We start from the raw sequence: 23,733 nt of genomic DNA, 5'->3' as shown, positions 1-23,733 counted from the left end.
AGGATTGAAAACAAATGCCCGAATATACAGGGTGTAACAAAAATACAGGTCATAAATTTAATCACATATTATGGGACCAAAAATAATTCGATTGAACCTACCTATTGAACTTACCTTAGTACAAATTTGCACGTAAAAAAGGTACAGCCCTTTGAAGTTAGAAAATAAATCGATTTTTCCAATATATCGAAAACTATTAGAGATTTTTTATTGAAAATGGACATGTGGCATTCTCATGGCAGTAGCATCTTAAGAAAATTGAAAAATTAGTGGAAAATTAGTGAAATTTGGACACCCCATAAAAATTTTATGGGGGTTTTGTTACTGTAAACCCCCCAAACTTTTGTGTCCGTTCCAATTAAATTAGTATATTGTGGTACCGTTAGTTAAACACAATATATTTAAGACTTTTTTAGCCCAGCAAACGAACCGGAAATACGGCGATACCGTGTAATTTTCAAGGGCAACTACGAAATGCATGAAAATTTGGATTTAGGTTCTACTCACCCTCCACTTCAAAGTTGAAATTGTGCCGTTGGTTGCTTTTACTTGGGGGGGTGACAGTCACCCCTTCTAGGGGGTGAAAAAACATACATTCAAGATAAGACCGGAAATGGATAAATTGCCTGATTTTAAGCAAGTTTTTTTCTATAGAGTTTTTTGTGTAAGTCAATATTTTACGAGTTTTTGGCGATTGAAAATGTTTATTTTTCGACAAAAAAACTACGTTTTCTGACGGTTTTTCGCAAATAACTCAAAAAGTAAATATTTGGTCGAAAAAATATCCTTAGCAAAAGTGTAGCTTATAAAAAACCGAAAAAAATGTGTATCAGTAAAGTCTATTAATCGAACAAAACCAAAGTTGTAGCTCATGAAAAATATGTTCTTATGCGTCTAATTCCAAATCTAATATCTCAAGGTGAAATCACCGAAAAATTAAGCACTTTTCGGGAAAACCCATTTAAACTTTTTTAAATTATTTATAAAAAGCTTTTTTCTAATTGTTCATAAAAGTTTCTAGCATTTAAAATAAGCAAGATACGCTCAAAATAAAGTTGGCCCTCTTTTTTTTTGGTAAAAAAATCATGAAAATCTCGCCGTGTTTAGTTCCCAAAATGAAATTAATCGCTACCGATGTAGAAAAAATTTACTTACTTATCTATTTTTTATATCATCTGTCAGTCTCACGGGTTTAAAGTGCCTATTTTTGAGAGGGTTATGTTAAAAAAGCTTGAACGGGTCACTAATCACGAGTGTATGCAAATTTTGAACAGCCATATCTTAACCAATTTTTTTCTTGCGGAAAAACAAAATGAAACTAGCAAATTTATAATAGCAAAACCTACATTTATTTACTCCTTAAGATTTTTCTTACCACCAATACTTTTTAAGTTATTTTGAAAATTTTTAGAATTTTTAGAAAAATTTTTTTTTTACTATAAAACCAATTTTTCTTAAAAATAAGCACTTCAAACCAATCAAGTTTACAGATCATTTAAACAATATACATACCATTAAAATAAATGGTAAAGCGGTAACGATTAATTATATTTAGGGTGCTAAATAGAGGGAGGTTTTCAAATTTTTTTTTACCAAAAAAGAAAAATTTTTTTTCAGTGTAACTCCTTTATTTTTGTTGCTAGAAACTTTTGTAAAAAGAAATATAAATTTTTTCTAGATACTTTAAAAATGTTAATAAGTTTTTCCCGAAAAATGCTTAATTTTTCGGTGATTTTGCGTTTACGTATTCGATTTTTAATTAGACGAATAAGAACGTATTTTTCATGAGCTACAACTTTGCCTTTTCTCGTTTTATATACTTTACTGATACACCATTTTTTTATTTTTTATAAGCTACACTTTTGCTAAGAATATTTTTTTCGATAAAATATTTACTTTTTGAGTTATTTGCGAAAAACTGTCTGAAAACGTAGTTTTTTTGTCAAAAAATTAACATTTTCAATTGCGAATAACTCGAAAAGTATTGACTTACGTAAAAAAATTTATAGAGCTAAAGTTGCTTATAATCGGTAAATTTATCCATTTCCGGGTTTATTTTAAACACGCGTTTTTCACCCCCCGAGAAGGGGTGACTGTCACCCCCCAAGTAAAAGCAACCAACGAGACAAATTCAACTTTGAATCGGAGGGTAAGTAGAACCTAAATCCAAATTTTCATGCAATTCGGAGTTGCCCCTGAAAATTACACTCCAAAACGGTCATTTATTGGGCTATTTGCCTCTTAGTACTTTTTCGAAAAGTCAGTTTTTATCGAGATATTTTGAATATTTGTCAAATCCACCACATATTTGTATATGGAGATTTGTATCTCAACGATTATGGAGACCTGGTAATAATATAAAAATTAATTTATGATTTACATTTTTAAGCATATTTTGAACCATATTAAAAAAAAGCCACATCTCCATAAAAGGTGCCTTCTCGAAAAAATACAGAGACAAAAAAGTTATAAAAACACTGTGTTTAACTAATGGTACCATAGTAATATTTTAATTGGAATGTACACAAACATTTGAGGGGTTTAAAAGAACAAAACCCCCATAACTTTTTTATGTAAACATATTAAAAAATAAGCATCAACTCGATAAAAACTGCCTTATCAAAAAAATACCGAAAAAGTTTTAAGAATATTGCATTTAACTCATGGTACCACAATAATAATTTAATTGAGAAGTACCCAAAAGTTTGGGGGGTTTAAGGGAACAAAACCCTCATAAAATTTTTATGGGGTGCACAAATTTCACTATAATTTTCTTTAAGATGTTCCTGCCATAAGAATGCCACATGTCTATTTTCAATAAAAAATCTGCAATAGTTTTCGATATATTCAAAAAAATCGTTTTTCATTTTGTAACTTTTTTTATGTGCATATTTGTACTAAGGTAAGTTATGTTCATTCAAACTATTTTTGGTCCCAGAATATGTGATTTAATTTATGACCTGTATTTTTGTTACACCCTGTATAAATCAGTTATTAGGACAGTTATGACTTACATGGCCGAAACAAGATCAGGTACAAGAAGAACACGAAGACATGAAGATCTTAAGAAGGATTGCTGGAAAAGGACTACAGGATAGGGCAAGAAGTGGGGAAATCAGACGCATATTATATGGGATAGACAATATAATTACCTGGGTAAAGGACAGAAAAGAAGAGTGAAATGAACAAATATGCAGGATGTCTGAATCTAGGATAGTAAAAGTAGCCAGGGACAAGTAACCGTTAGGTAGAAGAAGTACAGGACGCCCAAGGAAAAGATGAAACGATAACTAAGGGGCTAAATGAAAGGCACCGTTGAAGAAAAACAGGTAATACTGTCTATATAAAAGAAGAAGAAGAAGAATAAAAATCTTTTTAGATGAATAATGACGCAACTGTAGATAGGCTTGAAAATAAGAGGATTAAATTAAGATAATGAAGTTCCAACCATTAGGCATAAAAATAAAAGCCACCATTGTAAGAATAAATGCCATACCGATGCTTCTGGATGATTACTCCTAATTTAATCCCTATTTTTAATATTTAAAAATCGTTTTTTGCTCTCCTAAAAAATTTCGCTTTCTGCAGTTACGTCGTTCTTATCCCGGACCGGCGATATTGCCTTGTTTCGCTGCTCAAAAACAACTTTTGCCAATGCCGCGTCTTTATCCTATCTTACCATTTAAAATAATAGTTTAACTTATACCTCAAGACATATTCAAGATCATGTTCATCTTTTTATCAGTGAGAAGATTTTTCTCTATTAATTTATGAGTTAACTTCTTTATTACACGCTCTTTATTTCCCAGTTATCTTTAAGATTCAGCCCGGAATCCACCTCTCAAGGGCGTCTAGTTCATTTAAGCTATCTCTTGAAAGCATGTCTTTACTACAACTTGTTAGGTTATTTTCTCGCCTTTGGACAAAGTATCATACATGTTGATCAACCCGAGTTCTGTCACATTACTCATTAATATACAGCTCGGCGGTGAATTTTAATCCTATAAAGCTCAGCGATGACATTGTTCGAGGTGTGATATTACATAAACAAGGAATCATTTCATAAAACAGGTTAATGCGTTGTTTATGGAATTGCACACCTCAAACAATAGCACCCCTCTGGCTAAATATTAATAAGTTTCTAAATGATAGCGTACAGCTTCTACGCAGATGTTAATACTGATACTGACCAACTCAAAACCTAATACTACCGAATGGTCAGCTTGATGAACCATGTTTTTAAATATTCCATAGAATTTTGCACTCAAGGATGCACCAAAAATATAAGAATATCTTGTGACACAGTTTGGGTTCCGCAATAAACTAAAAACAGAAAAAGCAATATCATTGTTTATACAGGGTGCGCCATACCTCTGGTTTTCTTTGATTACGGCTAAACTATGGGATATACAAAAAAATGTTTTTGACAAAACTAAAGTACATCAAAACACTCTATAATTTAAAATTATTTTCGATTATACAGGGTAAGTCAGAACTACGGTACGAACCAAAGTTTTGTTTTTTTTTTAAATGGAACACCCTATACATTAGATCATTTTTAAATATAGTTTTTAAAAATATGAAAAAATTGTGAAAAGTCTTATAGGTCTAAAGTTAATAATTTTCGAAATATTTACATTTTTATTGAGAAAAATGGTAATATTTGTAGGGCTGTGGATTATGTTTCCTAGGTAATAAAAATTTAAGTGATAGGTCAAAGCTTTTATCATACAGTGTCATTTTAAAATAATTTCATACCTTTTACTTATAGCTATAAAATATACAGTGTGATCACTATTTGCAAATACAAAATTTTCTCATTTTTTTTTAATAGAGCACCCTGTATATTAGTATTGCATTTTGTAGTAAACATTACAACCTTTCTTTTGATATAATTTGTATGCGTATAGCATGTTTGGTTTTCTAAATATTTAAAAAAGAACTATACATTTTACGTTTCGCGGATATTTTATATCCGCGATAATTTTAATTAAATTTTTTTGTAAAAAAAAATTCTACATCTTGAGAACGTATATGCTTTGAAACAAATAAACGTTACAGAAGTATATTATTAAGTAAATAGTATCTATGTAGTCGTGTCACAAAAGCTGGTAATAATTTCTAATGGTTTCGCCCAAAACAAATGTCATATCCACCAATTGTTCGGTTGAAAAATTAAAATTTAAAATATAAAAAATTGTTACAAAAATTTCAACTACAAAAGTGTTACGAGCTATTCTGACACCATTTAATACTATTTATATTAATAAATAATTTGGCTGATACATTTAACATTCATTTGTCTCAAAGCATACTTTATAATTATTATGTTCTCAAGATGTAAGTAAATTAAAAGTTTAACTGATCTTACTCGTAAATACAATAATATAACTAACAATTAATTTGGTACAGGAAAGTTGCTGTGGTAGAAAAATTACTGGGATTTTGGCTGTTTATTTAATTTAGTAACTAATTTATGCATTTATTAGTATGGTAAAATATTTTTTGTAAAATAATTTTAAGTTAATAAATCAATTGAATTGTACTAGTGTACGATTTATTTTAATCTTTAATTACGTTTTTATTTTCATATTTGATATTTCATTGTATGTTTCTAAATCCAGATTATAATTATTTTTTCTACGGCCGTGCTAAAAGAGCCACTTTCACGCACGTATTTCGTTTCCGAAAGTTGCACTTTCCCGCACGGCGTGCGTGAAAGTAAATTTTCCCACACAGCGTGCGGGAAAGTAAAACACCTTGTAATATGGCATTATAATATATTATAAAACATGCAATAACCTAATATTTAGATATTATTTACTAATTTATTTCAAATTTATCTTATAGTGTTCATGTTTAAATGAAATTAGCGCGATTATTTCATTCCTAGGAGATTCTGACCAACAGAAAGCTAGAGAAATACAAATTAAACTGATAATTTCTGATAATTTCAACTGATAATTGGCATTAATGAAAATTAATGTTTTAAAAATTATAAAAGTGACGACTTTCAACCGTCAAATATTGATAAAAACTGTGTGTTAAAATTGTACTAATTTGTACTTACATAAATAAATTACAATAAAATTTTGGTTTTGAACAGTTTTATTCATGAAATAATCGCAACAAATTGCACTCGATCTCTAAAATTAATATAGAATTTCTGCCCTCGTGACACTTTGACATAATTTCACTCGCTTTCGGCTCGTGAAATTAAAACTGTCAAAGTGCCACTCGGGAAAAATTAAATAATTTTAGAGCTCTTACTTGCGCTTACAGCGCAATTACTACTGATAATTCGGTGAAATTAAATTATTTTGACATAATATTTAAAAGTCAGATCAGTAGACAATTACAATGGTTTTGATTCGTCGTCATGGAAACCAATATCGTCGTCGTGGTAACCCATTATAATAAAAGTTTGGTTTTAACAACCTTGTCAAAGAATTAATTTGTGTATTTTCACTTCTACAGAAAAATTGACATAATTCTATTGTTTGTGGCTTTTTTCCAAACGTACGGCCCTAGAAAAAATATTGTTCCTAACTCATGCGGAAAGTGTCTTCCCCGCACTCGACTGCTTGTCCGAACTCCGCTATCGCGTCTTTCAGGTCAACGGCACTTTCGTGCGTGAAAGTATCGCTTTCCGCACTAGTTAGGAAAATAACTATTTTTGCAAAAAATTTTTAATAAAAATTCCGCAAAACGTATAATCTATAGTTTTTTTTTAAACATCTTCAAAACGAAACATGCTAGGTACATACAACTTTATACCAAAAGAAAGTTTGTAATATTTACTACAAAAGTAAATACTAATATACAAGGTGTCCTATTAAAAAAATGACAAAATTTTGTATTTGCAAATAGTGATCACACTGTATATATTATGGCTATATGTCAGATATGTTAATTTATTTAAAAATAACACTATACTAAAAAAACTTTGACATGTCATTTAAATTTTTATTACATTAAAAGCCTAATTCACAGTCCTTTGAGTATTACCGTTTTCCTCAATAAAAGTGTACATATTTCGAAAATTGTTAACTTTAGGCCTATAATACCTTATGTAAATTCTTAATATTTTTAAAAAATACATTGAAAAATTATTTAATATATAGGGTGTTCTATTAAAAAAAACACAACTTTGGTTCGTACCGTCGTTCTGACTCACCGTGTATAATCGAAAATAATTTTTAATTATAGATGGCTTCAGTATACCTTAATTTTATTTAAAACATTTTTTTGTATATCCCATAATTTAGCCGTAATCAAAGAAAACCAGAGGTTTGGCGCACCCTGTATATAGGGTGAGGCAGATAACTGGCCTATTAGAAATATCTCGAGAACTAAAGGAAACAGAATCATATAATTTGGAATAAAGGGGTTTTGAAGGATGATCTATTAAATGAAAATATTTTGATCTCTTTGCAACTTCCGGTTATACCGGAAGTTGCTCATAACTTCGTTTTTTTAAATGGGACACCCTGTATATTTTTACATTTTTGGATTCTATTCGATGTCTTCTTTCTTAAAATATCACGTTTGTAATATTATACAGGGTATTTTAAGATAATTACGTTTTTTATTAATTTCGTAGCAATATTCACACCCTGTAGAATTGTAGTAGTTTGACATCTAAAACTCTACTTACGTTCAAATGATTTTTAATATACTCTACTATTGTTAAGAACCATTAGTATAGCTAAATTTTTAATTTTAGTGTACAGGGTTGGTCGAAACTCGGAATGAGTATTTTCTGAGTTTTCTTAAATAGAACAGCCTGTATTTTTGTATTGTAGTAAAATGATATTTTATAGTACTTTTTTATTTCTTAAGCATTCCCTATACCTAACTGCTTTAAATTGTGAGTTATTGGTGATTCAAGCTAAACATTAATTGCAAAAAAAAATACGTAAAATTTTATTAGGTTGGCCGTGAAAATACTCAATCCCAAATAATTTTTCAGAAATAAATACATGTTAATCCAGACTGGTCCTTAAAATTAGCAATAATGGTTTAGCTATCAAAATACCTACGTAGTTAAATTGTTGGTGCGATTAACAATTAAGCACAAATTAAAGCAGTTAGGTGTAGGAAATGCTTAAGAAATAAAAAAGTAGCATAAAATATCAATTCATTACAATACTAAAATACAGGGTGTCCGCTTAAGAAAACTCGGAAAATACTCATTCCGAGTTTCGACCAACCCTGTATACTAGAATTAAAAATTTCGCTATACTAATGATTCTTAACAATAGTAGAGTATATTAAAAATCATTTGAACGTAAGTAGAGTTTTAGATGTCAAACTACTACAATTCTACAGGGTGTTAATTTTGCTACGAAATTAATAAAAAATCGTAATTATCTTTTAAAATACCCTGTATAATATTACAATACCTCATACTTTAAGAAAGAAGACATCGAAGAGAATCCAAAAATGTAAAAATATACAGGGTGTCCCATTTAAAAAAAAAACGAAGTTGCAAAGAGATGAAAATATTTTCATTTAATAGACCATCCTTTAAAACCTCTTTATTCCAATTTTTATGATTCTACTGCCTTTAGTTCTCGAGAGATATCTAGTAAACCCTTTATTTGCCTCACCCTGTATAGTAATAGTCATCCCAATAGGTAAAACCGCCTGTAATCAAATTACAGAGCGTCAGTGAGACAGGGGCTATCCTCACCATAGCCCAAGCGCAAAAAGTATACACGGCCAACAGGATTTCCAAGAGTGGTAGGGAAACCCTCATCCAGGCGAAAAGCCCGGAAGATTATAGGAAAATGGTGAAGATAGCGGAAGAGTATGCGAAGACAAACAACGCCAAAGGGAAAGGCTACAATGGATAGCTTTCCCATTGGATGAGGACGTAAAACCTAGAGTGGTTTTAAGAGGATTGCCCACGAACACCACAGAAAAGGCAATCCAAGAAGAGATGGCAGCACAGTACCAAATAACTTGTCACTCCGCGAAGAATATGTCTACCAGAGCAGGCCCAAAAAACAACTACCCATGTTCATCCTGACTCTGGACCATGAGGACGTCGAAATGGCAAAGCGTATCTCAAATTTGTGCCACATGAAGGTCGTGGTAGAAGACCTACGCAAAGCGACCGGACCAACGCAGTGTTTTATCTGCCAAGGCTACCACATGCCCAGAATGCCTGCCACAAGGACCCAAAGTGTGTGAAATGCGGCGAAGATCACCCCTCAGAGCTGTGCAAACGAGCTAGAGAAGTGAAGGCAACATGTGCTAACTGCAATGGAAGCCATCCAGCCAACTACAGAGGATGCCCTAGGTGCTCAACCTGGGGAAGACCATCACCACAGAGGCCACAACAGACGAGTAGACGACAACAGGCAACCGGGGTATCCTACGCCCAAGATACGCAAACAAACAAACAAACAACAAACACAGAACACCACAGCGAACCCCCAAAACGTAGACTACCTAGTCAGAATGGTCACCAACATAGTGACAAAGGTAGTCCAAGAAGCGATCCTAGACACCAGGCAGACGCAGAACTAATGCAGGCAGATAGGGGATACTTGAGGATAGGCTCCTGGAATCCGGGCGGTATATCAACAAACCAGAACATCATGGATGAACTCGCCAACAGATACGAGATGGACATCGTAGCAATACAGGAAAAAAAGCAACTACGAACAACTTCAACCTAAAGTTTCCTGGGTATGATGTATGTAGCAACGACCTCACAAGAAGATCAGGAAGAACGGCCATCCTAGTCAAGAAGGGAATCAAGCACACAAGATTCACGACCCCATCACTTGTAAACATGGAGGCAACAACAATAGAAGTGAAAATGAGGCAAGGCGTAGTGAGAATAATATCAGCCTACTTAAGACCGCGAGACCCATTAACGAACGATGACCTAGATGCGTTCCTAAACATCTCTGAAACATCGATAATAATAGGGGACCTGAATGCAGGACAGAAACGATAGAGCTACGAACAGAAACGGACGACTACTAAACAGTTATATAGAAAATAACGAAGACATAGTGGCAATGGGCCCAGAAAAACCAACACATTTCCCAGGAAACGGACTTCCCACCCACATCGACATCATTGTGGCTAAAAACCTAGGACTACAAGCTGAACTAATCACCTTGAACGAAGGAACAACAGATCACAACCCCATTCTACTAGAACTAGGAACATGGGAAGAAACAAGCCCGCCGAAAAGAGTAAAAAAGAAAATAAAGTGGACGAATTACAAAAGATGAGTGAGTGAAGGAATAAATATAGTGACAGTTATAAACAACCCCAACAAATAGAAGAAAAAGTCCTAGAGCTAGAAAACATCATCCAAGAAGCAATCAGAAACAGCACAACAGAGGAAGAAGTCGAGATCCACACGGGAAGGTTCAAAGACATACCACAAGAAGTACAAGACTTGATATGGGAAAAGAACAGAGTGAATCAAATAGCCAGAAGAACAAGAAACTGAGTAGGCCAAACCTGGGCAAACACATTAAACAGAGAAATCAAAACGGCCCTTCGACAACACCGCAGTGAAAAATGGGACAACTTCGTACAAGAGATGGAAGAACTAGACTCAAACATAAAAAATGTTTGGAAGCTCCAAAAAATGATGAGAAGTGTCAGAAAACCCATCCCCCATTACATGGAGAAGACGGCATAGTGTATACCCTAGAGGAAAAAGCAGAGGTGATGAGGTCTCCCACCAAGACGAGGACCTAGATTTCATGAAAGTAGTCGAAGAGCAAGAGGAAAGACCAGAGGACCGAGAAGACATCATTCCTCCAACATCACCGGAAGAAATTAACGAACATATAAGAAAGAGTTCACCGAGAAAAGCGCCTGGTCTGGACGAAATAACAAATAGAGCCCTAAATTATTTGCCCACAAGAGCTATAGTGTACTTTACAAACATAGTGAACAATATATTGAGATACAAAATATTCCCAAACGAATGCAAAGAGGCCCATGTCATCATGATCCCAAAACCTGGCAAGAACTACACATTCCCGCAGAACTACAGGCCAATCAGCTTACTCCCAGCGATCAGCAAGATAGTGGAAAGAATTATTCTCAGAAGACTGCAAACGGAAACAAACAGATTAGAGATAATCCTAGAAGCTCAATTCGGATTCAGACCAGAGCACTCCAGTGAGCTACAAGTACAAAGACTAACTGAGTATATAGCAGCTGGATTCAACGACAACCAGTACACTGGAGCAGCATTCCTGGACGTAAGCAAAGCTTTCGACAGAGTATGACACAATAGGCTCATATACAAAATGCGAGGTTATGGATACAGCGGAGCGATGACGAGGCTACTCTCCTCGTACTTAGGCGACCGGAGCTTCAGGGTTCGGATAGGACAAGTCCTATCCGAGCTCAAAAGCACGGAGGCTGGAGTACCACAGGTAGCGGTCCTGTCACCTCTGCTGTACACAATATACACCGCTGACGTACCTAGAACACCAGGTACCCTAATGAGCCTCTACGCCGACGATACAGCAATAGCGGCCAACCATCGCAGTGACCAACCTGCAAACAGCGTTAGAAGACATCGAGGAATGGTGTATAAAATGGAAGATAGCTATCAACTCCGAAAAGACGCAAGAGGTACTATATAAGAAAGGAAGACAACAGCCAGAAGAACAGCTGACGGTGCTGAACAACCCCATCGAGTAGAAAAATGAAGCTAAATACCTGGGAGTCATCATGGACAAAGGATTAACCTTCCAAAAACACGTAGAAGCTACAGTCCAGAAAGCCAACACGGCGAGAGCAACATTAAGAGGACTCACAGGAAGAAAAGTAAATTAAGACTAAAAACGAGGTTAAGACTAATAAATAGCATAATACTACCGGTATTAACATACGCATCTCTCTCATGGGGACAAGTATGCAACACCCACAAAAATAAGATACAAGCGGTCCACAACAGCAGCCTAAGAGAAGCAGCCAGAGTCCCAAGATATGTAGCAGAAAGATGTCCTCTTCAGAGAACTTTAACAGGTGAGAGTCACCGAAATAATGACAGACAAGGCAAGAGTCAAATTCGCGGAGCTGCAGCACCACCCAAGTCACATACTGCGAGAGATGCTAGGGTATGACGCTTTCCATCGATGGAAGCACAAACGGCCTAAACAACAAATAGTGGATTAAAGTGAATAATAAAGCAAACAACGAGTGACAAAGTAAAGAAAAAAGTAAAAGTAGTAGATAGTTCGTAGCTCGAAACACCAAGTGCCGAAGAAACACGCGTAGGTCCAACATCACGACCAGGTAAGAAAATATAGGAAAAGGCGCAAGCCAACAAAAAAATACAAAAAAAAAGGCGTAAGCCACCAAAAAAAAAACATAAAAAACATAATTTTTCTGATAGTTGTGCCCCCATCGCGCATCAGCGTGCTATGGGGGGGGGGGGAGAAGGGATGGCCTAGGGCACTGGAGCAAGGTGGGGTGATCCCTGCTTTTACTCGGGTCAAAACACCTCGCCCCAATGAATTGTTACACCCGAATATACTTTTTCGATAGGGTGGATATCTCCCACAGGTCGGGTTGAATCAAATTGCTTGCTTCCCAATAGGTAAATTTGTTTGATTCTAATCGAGACAGTCACCAGATGTCATCACCATTTATTTCAGGGTAGCAACGTCAGGCGTAACTAGGATGAATCCAAAATGCATAGACACCAATTTGAATAAGGTCCTATTCGTATCACCCCAACTCGCATACATATTAAGAAAAATAACTATGGAATATTATTTAGATATTGAATTAACCTTTCAGAGATAACGTGGCATGATGGTACATAAAGTGTAACGTGCGGACTCACAGTCCGCACATTCAGAAAAGGTCCGAAAAACAAATAATTTCGGAAAAGCGGTCTGAGAACTTGTCAACTGTTTAAATATAAAGACAAAAAAAACATTTGCAAACAAATTTATTATAACTTGCACTTAAACTCATGCTTCAAAAATAAAAGTGAACGGATATATCCTTTTCACATTTTGAGTCCTATAAATCACAAAAACCTAAATTAAAAACATACAATACAATTATTTCTAAGAAACTAAACAATGACTAAATAAAAAACAAATGTTTGAGCTGCGCAAAGTAGATACATGAATGAACGAAAATAAGTCAATCTTCGCTGCTGTCGTCGGAGATTCTAAGATTCTCTCCTCAATTTCTTCTTCCATGTCGCTATCGTGGTCCTGTACTTCTCCATAATCTCCTTCCAAACTAGCATCATCATGGTCAGGTTCAGCTTCTGGCTCAGAATCAGAGAGAAATTCCGCATGCAGCTTTCCAAGATATGCTAGTTGCTTTCCGAAACTCATCTTAAAAATCTGTAACAAAAATAAGTTTATATCAATCAAATATACAGAAAACGTAATCAGTAGATCACTCCCAATTATAAAGTACATAAATATTTTAATATTTACCCTAAAAACAAAATATTTTAAAATTGAATCTTACCTGAAAATTTGTGACAACTTGTATAACGTGCGGACTCACATTCCGCAAGTCAATATAGCAGCAGAACTAAACGCACTAAGACAATTCTCACAACAGTACTGAATAGAGCACCCAAAGACCAAGATCGTAATTAATCGTCAGAAATCGACAAATATTTAGACAAGCGGAATCATAGTCGGCACGTTAACTTTGAAAGGTTAATGATGTCATGCTATTATATTATAGGGTGCCCCAAAAGTATCGGAACGGTCGAATATTTCGTGAAATGAAGATCGGATCTAAAAACTGAAAAATACCTATTCAATAATTTTCAAAAGTCCATCGAATGACACTAAACACGAAACCCCCACTCCAGCCCCTGAAGGCGGGGTGGGGGTAATTCTTAAATGGTAACCTCCATTTTTATTGCAGATTTGTATTCCTTATGTAAAAGTAAGTAAATTTTATTCGAGACATTTTTTCGTATTGTGGGCAGATGGCGCTATAATCGTTGAAAACGATTTATTGTGACACCATAGGTAAATAATTATAGAAACGTTATGTTTGAGGTCGTCCAATAGGTTTTTGAAAAATATTAAAAACGTGTTTTTTGGTTTTTCATTTGGAAGTGTATTTCTCGAAATATTAGACTATTTCTGTAGTTTACCTATGGTATGACGATAAATCCTTTTTACCGATTATAGCGCCATCTATCCAGAATTCAAAAAAAAAATGTCTCGAATAAAAGTTGCTTATTTTAACGTAAGGAATCTCCATCTGCAATAAAAAAATGGAGGTTTCCATTTAAGATTTTAAAGCTACCCCCACCCCACCTCCAAGGGGTAGAGTGAGGGGTCGTGTTTAGTGTCATTCGATAGATTTTTGAAAAATATTAAATAAATATTTTTCACTTTTTCGATCCGATGTTCATTTCGAGAAATATTCGACCGTTCCGCTACTTTTGGGACACCTTGTATATACAGAGTGAGTTTTATGTATGGAAACACTCAATTATCGCGAAAACGGCTTGCACGATTTTTATAGATTTTTGTGGGTAAGGGTTTTCTGAGGTGGCCGATTTTATAGTGGCAATTAAATAGTTGTCAGATTTTTCGTTTTTCTGGAAATCTAATGAACTTTCTTATTTCAAATGAAACACCCTGTATATTTTTTGCGTTTTGAAGTCCTAAAGAAATACTGACTATTTTTCATGTTACATTCCCTATAACTAAATGCCATAAATTCGGAGTTTCGGCTACATTTATTAAAAAAAAAATTAAACAAATTATAAAAATCAATTTTTTCGGCTCTGGTAAATATTATTTTAGATTCTTTGGTTCATTATGAACAAAAAAGATATTTTATAATTTTTCTATAAAATTAATCGTTTCCGAGTTATAAACAATTTAAAACTGAAAAAAAATCGAATAATGACGATATTCAAGGTTCAAAAATACGAATAAAAATTATTAGTTTTGAAATTGCGTAATACCCAAATTCAAGTTCAAGCCTTATTTTACCAGATATCGATAAGTAATTTGAACTTGTTTTATATGAAAATATTTTTTTATAATTGTTTAATGTAGTCCGATCGCCCGTCCTCTCATAATGCGCTTTATTAACAAATTAAAAAGCGATGTTTTAGAATAAAACATATCAAAAAATCTTTTCGCCAGCTCGTAGAAAAAGGATAGAGCTTGAATTTAGGTACTTTGTAATTTCTAAAATTATATTTTTTATTTGTGTTTTTGAACCTTGAAAATCGTCATTATTTGATTTTTTTCAGTATTAAAGTGTTTATAACTTGGAAACGGTTGATTTTATAGAAAAATTACAAAACAACTTTTTTGTTCCCAATGATCCAAAGAACCTAAAGTAATGTTTACCCTAACCAAAAATATCGATTTTTATAAATTGTTTAAAATTGTTTTTTAATAAATGTAGCAATAACTCCGAAATTATGGCGTTTAGGTATAGGGAATATAACATGAGGAATAGTCAGTATTTATTTAGGACTTCAAGACGCAAAAAATATACAGCGTGTTCCATTCGAAATAAGAAAGTTCATTAGATTTCCCAAAAAACGGAAAATCTGACAACAATGCAATTGCCACTATAATATCGGCCGCCTCAGAAAATCCTTACCCACCAAAATATATAAAAATCATCCAAGCTGTTTCCGAGATAATTGAGTGTTTCCATACATAAAACTCACTCTGTATAATGTATATGTTATAGTCAAAGTCCGAATTTCAGGCACCCCTAGGTTTGACTAGGCAATCTTCAGGTCTGACTGACGGTGTTAGTCAAAGCCCGTAATAAATTACAGTTTCGGCCTTTGACTAGTCAAACCTAGAAGAGACTACGTTGGTCAGGCAAAGGTCGAAATTTAATTTTATGAAATCGGGGTTTGACTAGTCTAACCCCGGTCAGCTATTAAATGTGTATTATATTCATATTGTCGTAATTAAAATAAAAAAATTAGTGTTTATTCTCGCATGTTGAGGCATTATGGCATTTAGAGTTGCACAATAGGTTAGATCTTTTACACTTACATGGTTTTGAAGAGCACTTCTTATCGCAGTGGTATTTTATAAATCCTTGTCCTCCAAATTTAGAATCATTTTACTAATTTATCTTAGAGACAGCTTTACGTCTGAAACATCTTCGAAATGAGGAAAATTCTCTTTGCATTCTCTTATTTGATTTCTTGAAAAAAGTGTGTTTGTTTCGTATTTCGTACCAACTCTATATAAACCGTCAATTATTGTTTTATCTTGTATGATACCCAAAATAATTTTGAGCATCTCCTTGCCACGCATTCGAGCATGCGTTGTGCACAGACAGAAAAGATTAAAACAAATAAAGGATATGCGATTGAATGTCTTCATGCCAAGGCTAATGCTATGAAACAAATAAAGTGAAAAAAAAAGAATGTGTGTGTACTGTGTACGCACGTTAAAAGTTATACTTCTATTATACGATTTCAACGAAATAAAATATTTTAAAGAGTTTATTTTTATTTTATTTAAATATTAAACTAATTTTAATAGTTAACACTTTTTAAAAATCCAAATTGTTAAAAAAATTAAATAAAAAAAGACATCAATTGTCGGCATTTGAACCTGGGACCTCTCGATCTCTAGTCGAACGCTCTACCAATGACCCACAAAGACATTGTTTTGACCGTCTCTCGGACATTATGACAAATCACGGTAACAAACAGATGAAGTGAAGTAGTATACATATAAAAATAATGTTTTAATATAACGTATTATATTACTCCCGAGGAAGACAAATCCAAAGACACAAAAATTATAATAAATATATTATTTACTAAAAACACTAAAATATTCTGTACACAACTTTTTTGGATTACATACATAACTTAAATCATTTATCAACGAACTACATACTGTCTGTGTGCGCATGCGCGCAGAATAATAACAATCCAATCCCAATCGCGCCTAAAGAAGTATAACTTCAAAAATGTCCTCCAATTTTGATTGGAAAAGCTGTACCAATACCTATCCCCAGCTTTGATAGAGCCAAAGAGAACTGCTCGAAATATTTTGAGTTGCATACAAGATAAAACAATTTGACGGTTTATATAGAGTTGGTACTAAATACGGAACAATAAACACACTTTTTTTGAAGAAATCAAATAAGAGAATGCAAAGAACAATTTCTTAATTTCGAAAATATTTCAGACGTTGCTGTCTCTGTCTCTAAGAGAAATTAGTACAAAAGATTCTAAATTTGGAGAACCAGGATTTATAAAATGCTACTGCAATAAGAAGTGCTCTTTCAAATAACGTAAGTGTAAAAGGTCTAACATATTGTGTAACTCTAAATGCCATAATGCCTCAACATGTGAGAATAAACACTATTTTTTTTTATTTTAATTACAATATAAAAATAATAAACATTAAAAAAATTACGTTTTATTAAACCTAATCTAACAAATTACGACATTTTAATAGCTGATCGGGGTTTGACTAGTCAAACCAAAATTAAATTTCGAGCATTGCCTGACCAACATAGTCTTTCCTAGGTTTGACTAGTCAAAGGCCGAAACTGTAATTTATTTCGGGCTTTGACTAAGACCGTCAGTCAAACCTGAGGATTGCCTAGTCAAACCTAGGACTGCCTGAAATTCGGACTTTGACTATAACATATACATATTATATTCAATTTCAAAATATATTCTTCCATGTATTTATTTTTCGTAATATGTATGCGAGTTGGACTGTTATCAATAAGATCGTATCCAACTTGGTGTCTATACATTTTGGATGTATTTTAGTTACGCGTGACGTTGCGACCCTGACAGAAATGGTGGTTACATCTGGTGACTGTCTCAATTTGAATCAAACAAATTTACCTATTGGGCTGACCAATTATTACTATATGTATAAACAATGGAAATATCTGATATTATAGTATAAGTATTTCAATATTATCCGATGTACAAATGTAACATCCTTTACTTTCTAGATGACCAATGTACTTAAAATAAATAAAAATATTTAGCTACTAAAATCTAAAAGAAAATGTTTACTTACAGCTTACAACATCTTTGTTAGCATACATAAAGTGTGTTACTGAATTTTGTGCTGCTACAAGTAAATCTGGATAATAGCCCTGACTCTCCTTTAAGCAGGCTTTACTAAGTCGGACCAATTCTTTGCTGCAGTCATTAATGTTTTGTATGAATTCAGCTTCTGGCACAAAATATATTTGTTTTTTACCTGCACATAATTCGACATCATCAAACGTTTCCTAAAAAGAACCACGTACATGATGTATCTTAAAGCAATGAATTTACTATAATATTATGCTTAAGCGGCCACATCAGCGCGTCATCACTATTACTTCGGAGAATTAATAGTAGCACACCTTATTTCTAACTTTCTACGAAACTTTGGCAACAGTGTGTCGGTATTTTTGACAGTGCCTAGATGAAGGCACAATATTGTGACAATATACTCATACGCGTGCTAAATAGAAGTAATAGAAAACAATTATTATTGTATTATTATTAAACAAATGTTTATAAAAATAGACCAAAATAGATGAAAATTTTATGTTAACATAGGTATTTGCATGATATAATAATAAAACAGTATTGCCACTCCCCCCCATATGTCGTATTTTGATGTAACACCATGTTACCAATAAGCCTGTTACCTGGTCTATCAAAAATCTTGGAAAAACTTCTCCTTAAACAATTATCCCCAATTATAGAAGAAAGGGAACTATTTCCCCATCACCAATTTGGGTTCAGAACACAACACGCAACGACAGAACAGGTCCATAGACTGGTAAAGCACATCAGAAACGATCTAGAAAATGAAAAATATTGTTCTGCTGCATTTCTGGACATTGGTCAGGCCTTCAAAACACAACACGAAACGACACAACAGGTCTATAGACTGGTAAAACACATCAGAGACGATCTAGAAAATAAAAGATATTGTTCTGCTGCATTCCTGGATATTGGTCAGGCCTTCGACAAGGAATTGCATGCTGGTATGCTCTCTAAAGTAATGAAAAACCTTCTCCATCCTTTTTATCAAATCCTAAAAAGCTATATTTCCAACCGACATTTCCCAGTCAAGCAGGATAATGAATACCCAAGCTTAAGACCAACAAAAGCCGTTTTACCACAAGGAAGTGTTTTGAAAACAATATTGTACTTGCTCTACACTGCTGACCTACCAACAAGTAACAGAACAACGTGTGCAACTTTTGCTGATGACACTGCTGTACTAGCCTCTTACCATGAACATCACAGCATCCAGAACCCTTCAAAAAGACCTTAATACCATCCAAGGATGGCTTAAAAAATGGAAGATAAAGGCGATTGAGAGTAAATCCACCCATGTAACATTCACCATGAAAAAACAAACATGTCCGTCTGTAACTCTGAATTAAACACAACTCCCACAAATCGATACTGTCAAGTATCTAGGAGTCCACCTTGATAGGAGATTAACATGGCGAAATCACATTTTCACAAAAAGAAAACAACTAGGAATAAAATTCCGAGAAATGTGCTGAATTATCGGTCGTAAATCTCAACTATTACTTGACAACAAACTGCTGATATATAAAGCTATGTTGAAACCAGTGTGGACCTATGGTATCCAACTTTGGGGGACAGCCAGTCAAACAAACATAGAAATACTGCAGAGATTCCAGAACAAAGTCCTTAGAACAGATGAATGCCCCTTGGTACGTGCCAAAACTATGTCGCGATAGAGCAAGACCTCAATGTTCCATCCGTAAAAGCAGTAATAACAGAATATTACAAAAAATATACCAAGAGACTAGAATCTCATCCAAACAAGTTAGCCAGGAACCTCACTGATGACCATAATGATGTACGACGCTTGAAGAGATTCAAAGTAGTGGATCTAGCCAGAAGATTCGAATAATCTGTGATAATTAAACTTATTTTAACTTGTTTTAATTTAATTTATGTAAAGAGGGTGATTACTGGATCTCCCTCTACAGGTTAAATTTTTAATTTTTGTCAAATAATTTACCTATTGTTCTCAGTTAAGGACAGATTTTAATAAAACATTTTTAAAAAAATGTAACACATGTGGCTTTTTTTAAGGCTACTCATCCTTCCAACTACATAGAAATGGCGAATACTAAAACGAACGGATATGGTCCCCAGGTGGGTACGGTATGTTATGCCAAGTCCCACACCCAGAAAAGGGTCTGCCTCGTGGAATCTGGGGGAGGCAAGAATTCGCTTAGTACACACAAAATGCACATCGGAACATATAAGATCAGAACGATGAGGATAGAAGATAACCTAGAAGAGTTGCAAGAAGAACTTAAGACCATAAAATGGGACGTAGTAGGCTTATGCGAGACAAGGCTTAAAGGCGAAGAAACGACTCTACTAAAATCAGGGCACACTTTGTACCAATACAATTCAGGAAATAACCAAGGTATAGGAGGCGTATGCTTTTTGGTACATAAAAGAATTGAAAACTTGGTAACTAAATTCCAAGCGATTTCTAATAGAGTTATCTATCTGGTAATAAAACTAAATTGTAGATACAGCATTCAAATAATCCATTGTTATGCGCCAACTTCTTCTGCAGATGATGAAGAGGTAGAACAACTTTATGAAGACATTACAAGAGCCAGAAACCTAGAGAAAACATATTACGTAATAATTACGGGAGATTTCAACGCTAAAATAGGAAAGAACGAAAATAACAACGACAACGAATATATTGGAAATTTTGGACTGGGAAGTAGAAATCACAGGGCTGATATGCTCGCAAACTTCCTCAGCACAGAAAAGCTATTCTGCTTAAACACATTCTACAAGAAAAAGATGCAGAGAAAATGGACGTGGCACAGCCCAGACGGCAAAGTAAAGAATGAAATTGACTTTATACTCTCTAACTTCAAAAACATTGCTAAATATGTTACTGTACTAAATTCTGTCGACACTGGCAGTGACCATCGATTAGTTAGGGTGCGAATAGAAGTAAATACGAAATTCGATAGAAGAAAATTATTAACACAGGATAAATTACCAAACATAGAAGCACTCGAAATGAATCAAGAGGAATATCAAAGTGAACTAAAAAAGAAACTAGGACCTTTACCAGTATTCAACACGAAATATATAAATGAAATAACACAAAAATTAACGAATGACATAACATCAACTACAAAAACGATATGTGGTAAAAATAAAAATCCGAGAAAAACGAAACTTAAACAAACAACACTGGATTTAATGGAAGAAAGAAGAAGAACATCTAAAGAATTACCAGAATATAAGGCTATCAACAATAAAGTTAAAAAGAGCATAAGGTCAGACTTGCGGGCTTATAAAACAAAACAAATATTGCAAACCATCGAAGACAATAGCAACATGAGAGTATTGAAATTAAATTTAACTAAAGGAAAATCGAAGATAACTAAAATCAAAAACCAACAGGGAAATACGGTGACAGAAAAAACTCAAATACTAAAGGAAATACAAACGTTCTATAAGAATCTTTATACATCCACTATACAGAACCCCGGAACAGACCATAGAACAATTCTAAACGTCGGCTCGGAAACTCTCCCTAAAATAACTTCTTCGGAAATTAGACATGCCTTACAGCAAATGAAGAATAAACAAGCTCCTGGCGAGGATCATATAACGTCTGAAATGTTAAAAATGGGTGGTGTGGCGTAATTGTCTTTTTACGCCGTTGACTCTACTATTTTATTTATTTATATTTTTAGGCACTAATTTAAATAAAGGAAGACTTACTTATATTATTTTATTTACATCGCTTATTTATTTAATAATTACAAATAATACCAACTAACACATCTAATTTATTTACAACTCAAATTTATGATTTAATTAACTAAACATACTTCCGATAACTAATAAATACATTTCACTAAATCCGATTTCGAATACAATTATATCACGCGTCGCGGCTCGTTCATTGACTGACTCCCTGCTGCTTAAAAATTATCCGCTTATATAGATACGGCTCTGCTTGGAGAACATTTGGAAGGCCTGAGGCACGTCTCGGCCTATCATCGGGAAACTTCTGGATTAGCGGAGACATTACTCGTCGATGACGTGTCGCTGTTGTTTGTTGACTGCTAGGGGCAGGACCGGCCTCAGTTAGAAATTCGTCACATTGCCCCCTCCTTAAAAGATGGTTCCTCCTGGAACCTTGTCAGGACTGGAACTGGATGCTGGTATCGGCAACTGGACCCTCTTTTACAACTCCCAGTTGTATAAAAGTGGCAGGGGACGGTCTTCTCTCCGCACCAGTAACTATGCGGATTGCAACAGACTAACACCTGGACTTCGGTGTCTTGGAAAATTTCTTCTACCATATTTCGGATAACTCTCCAGTCTAATTGGCTGCATTCTAACTTTGGCATGGCTAACTTTTTCACGTCGGACTCCAACACGTGCTCTCTCAATTGAATTAATGCATCCCATACATCTTGGTAGGTAGGTTGGTCATGGACAGTGTCTTTTGTTACCAGATAGAATAGGTAACGTGATGCATCTTGGAGTTTCAATGCTTTGCCAGGAGCTGGCAGTTGGCATTGAAGTTCTGCAACTCGACCAAACTTCCTTCGGAAGGCGGATGCCAACCCTCGTGCGTCTTTGATACTGGCCGGGATGGTATGGGCCAGCGAATAGTCATCGGGAAGTGCGAGAAGATCTCGCTTTTCTTCAGTGGTAACACCATGTCTTACTTTACCGGTACCTCCGTAGGCACCCATGAACTCTTCAAAGGTAAGGTCAGGTATTCCTCGAATTTGGTTGACTTCCACTTCTTCATCTACGTCGTGGTCTCCCTCGTACGGCGCCAACCGGTTATGGTGGACTATCATCGGCTTTCCCCTAGGAATCTTGCTTATTCGGTAGATAACGTCATTGATTTTCTTGACAATGAGGTACGGACCCTCCCAGAACTGCTGCAACTTGGGAGAACAACCTGTTCGCTTCTTTGGATTATAAAGCCAGACTTTGTCGTTCTCCTTAAAACATCCCTTCTCGGCTTGGGTATCGTATCGTTTCTTCATGCGGTCGCTAGCGATCTGAAGGTTAGACCGGACCAACTCATGTATATCGTCCATTCTTCTTCGTAATTCATTCACGTAATCCTCACCAGCAACATCTTCTCCAGGTTGATATCCAAACTCTAGATCACAGGGTAGACGCATCTCACGTCCAAATAGGACTTTTGCTGGTGTTTGGCCAGTTGATTCATTAACAGCAGATCTATAGGCCATTGCGAAAAACGGAAGGTACTGGTCCCAGTCTCGTTGATGATTGGACACCATCTTTGTCAAATACTTGCCGACTGTCCTATTCATACGCTCCACCATTCCATCCGATTGCGGGTGATAGGCCGTGGTCCTTGTCTTCTTCATGCCTAGTTTATCACAGATTCCTTGAAATAGATCGCTCTCAAAGTTCCTTCCTTGGTCACTATGGATCTCCAGAGGTACTCCAAATCGGCTGATGCAGTCTTTGATTAACACATCTGCAATAGTGGCGGCCTTCTGGTCTGGAATTGCGTAGATCTCCACCCACTTCGTGAAGTAATCCATTATCACCAACATGTATTTGCATCCATTGTCACTTTCTGGAAATGGCCCGGCAATATCCAAAGCTATTCTTTCAAACGGACTTCCAACATTGTACTGTCTCATAGGAGCCTTTCTTTTCCGGTAGGGCCCGTTACTTGTAGC

General features: G+C 34.9%; 1 protein-coding gene across 1 annotated transcript in view; it reads right to left on the bottom strand.

Moving 5' to 3' along the window:
* The window catches only part of LOC126885075 (uncharacterized), a 102,770-nt gene that overhangs the window by 11,128 nt on the left and 67,909 nt on the right, over window positions 1-23,733 (bottom strand). Inside the window, exon 4 of the mRNA XM_050651503.1 lies at window positions 18,036-18,252. Within this exon, the coding sequence (XP_050507460.1) occupies window positions 18,036-18,252 (217 nt within the window). The remainder of the gene's footprint in view (window positions 1-18,035; window positions 18,253-23,733) is intronic.

Source organism: Diabrotica virgifera, chromosome 5 (assembly GCF_917563875.1).
Source record: "Diabrotica virgifera virgifera chromosome 5, PGI_DIABVI_V3a".
Lineage (NCBI taxonomy): Eukaryota > Metazoa > Arthropoda > Insecta > Coleoptera > Chrysomelidae > Diabrotica > Diabrotica virgifera.
The sequence above is the reverse complement of the archived record's forward strand: the minus strand, read 5'-3'. Positions and strand labels throughout refer to the sequence as shown.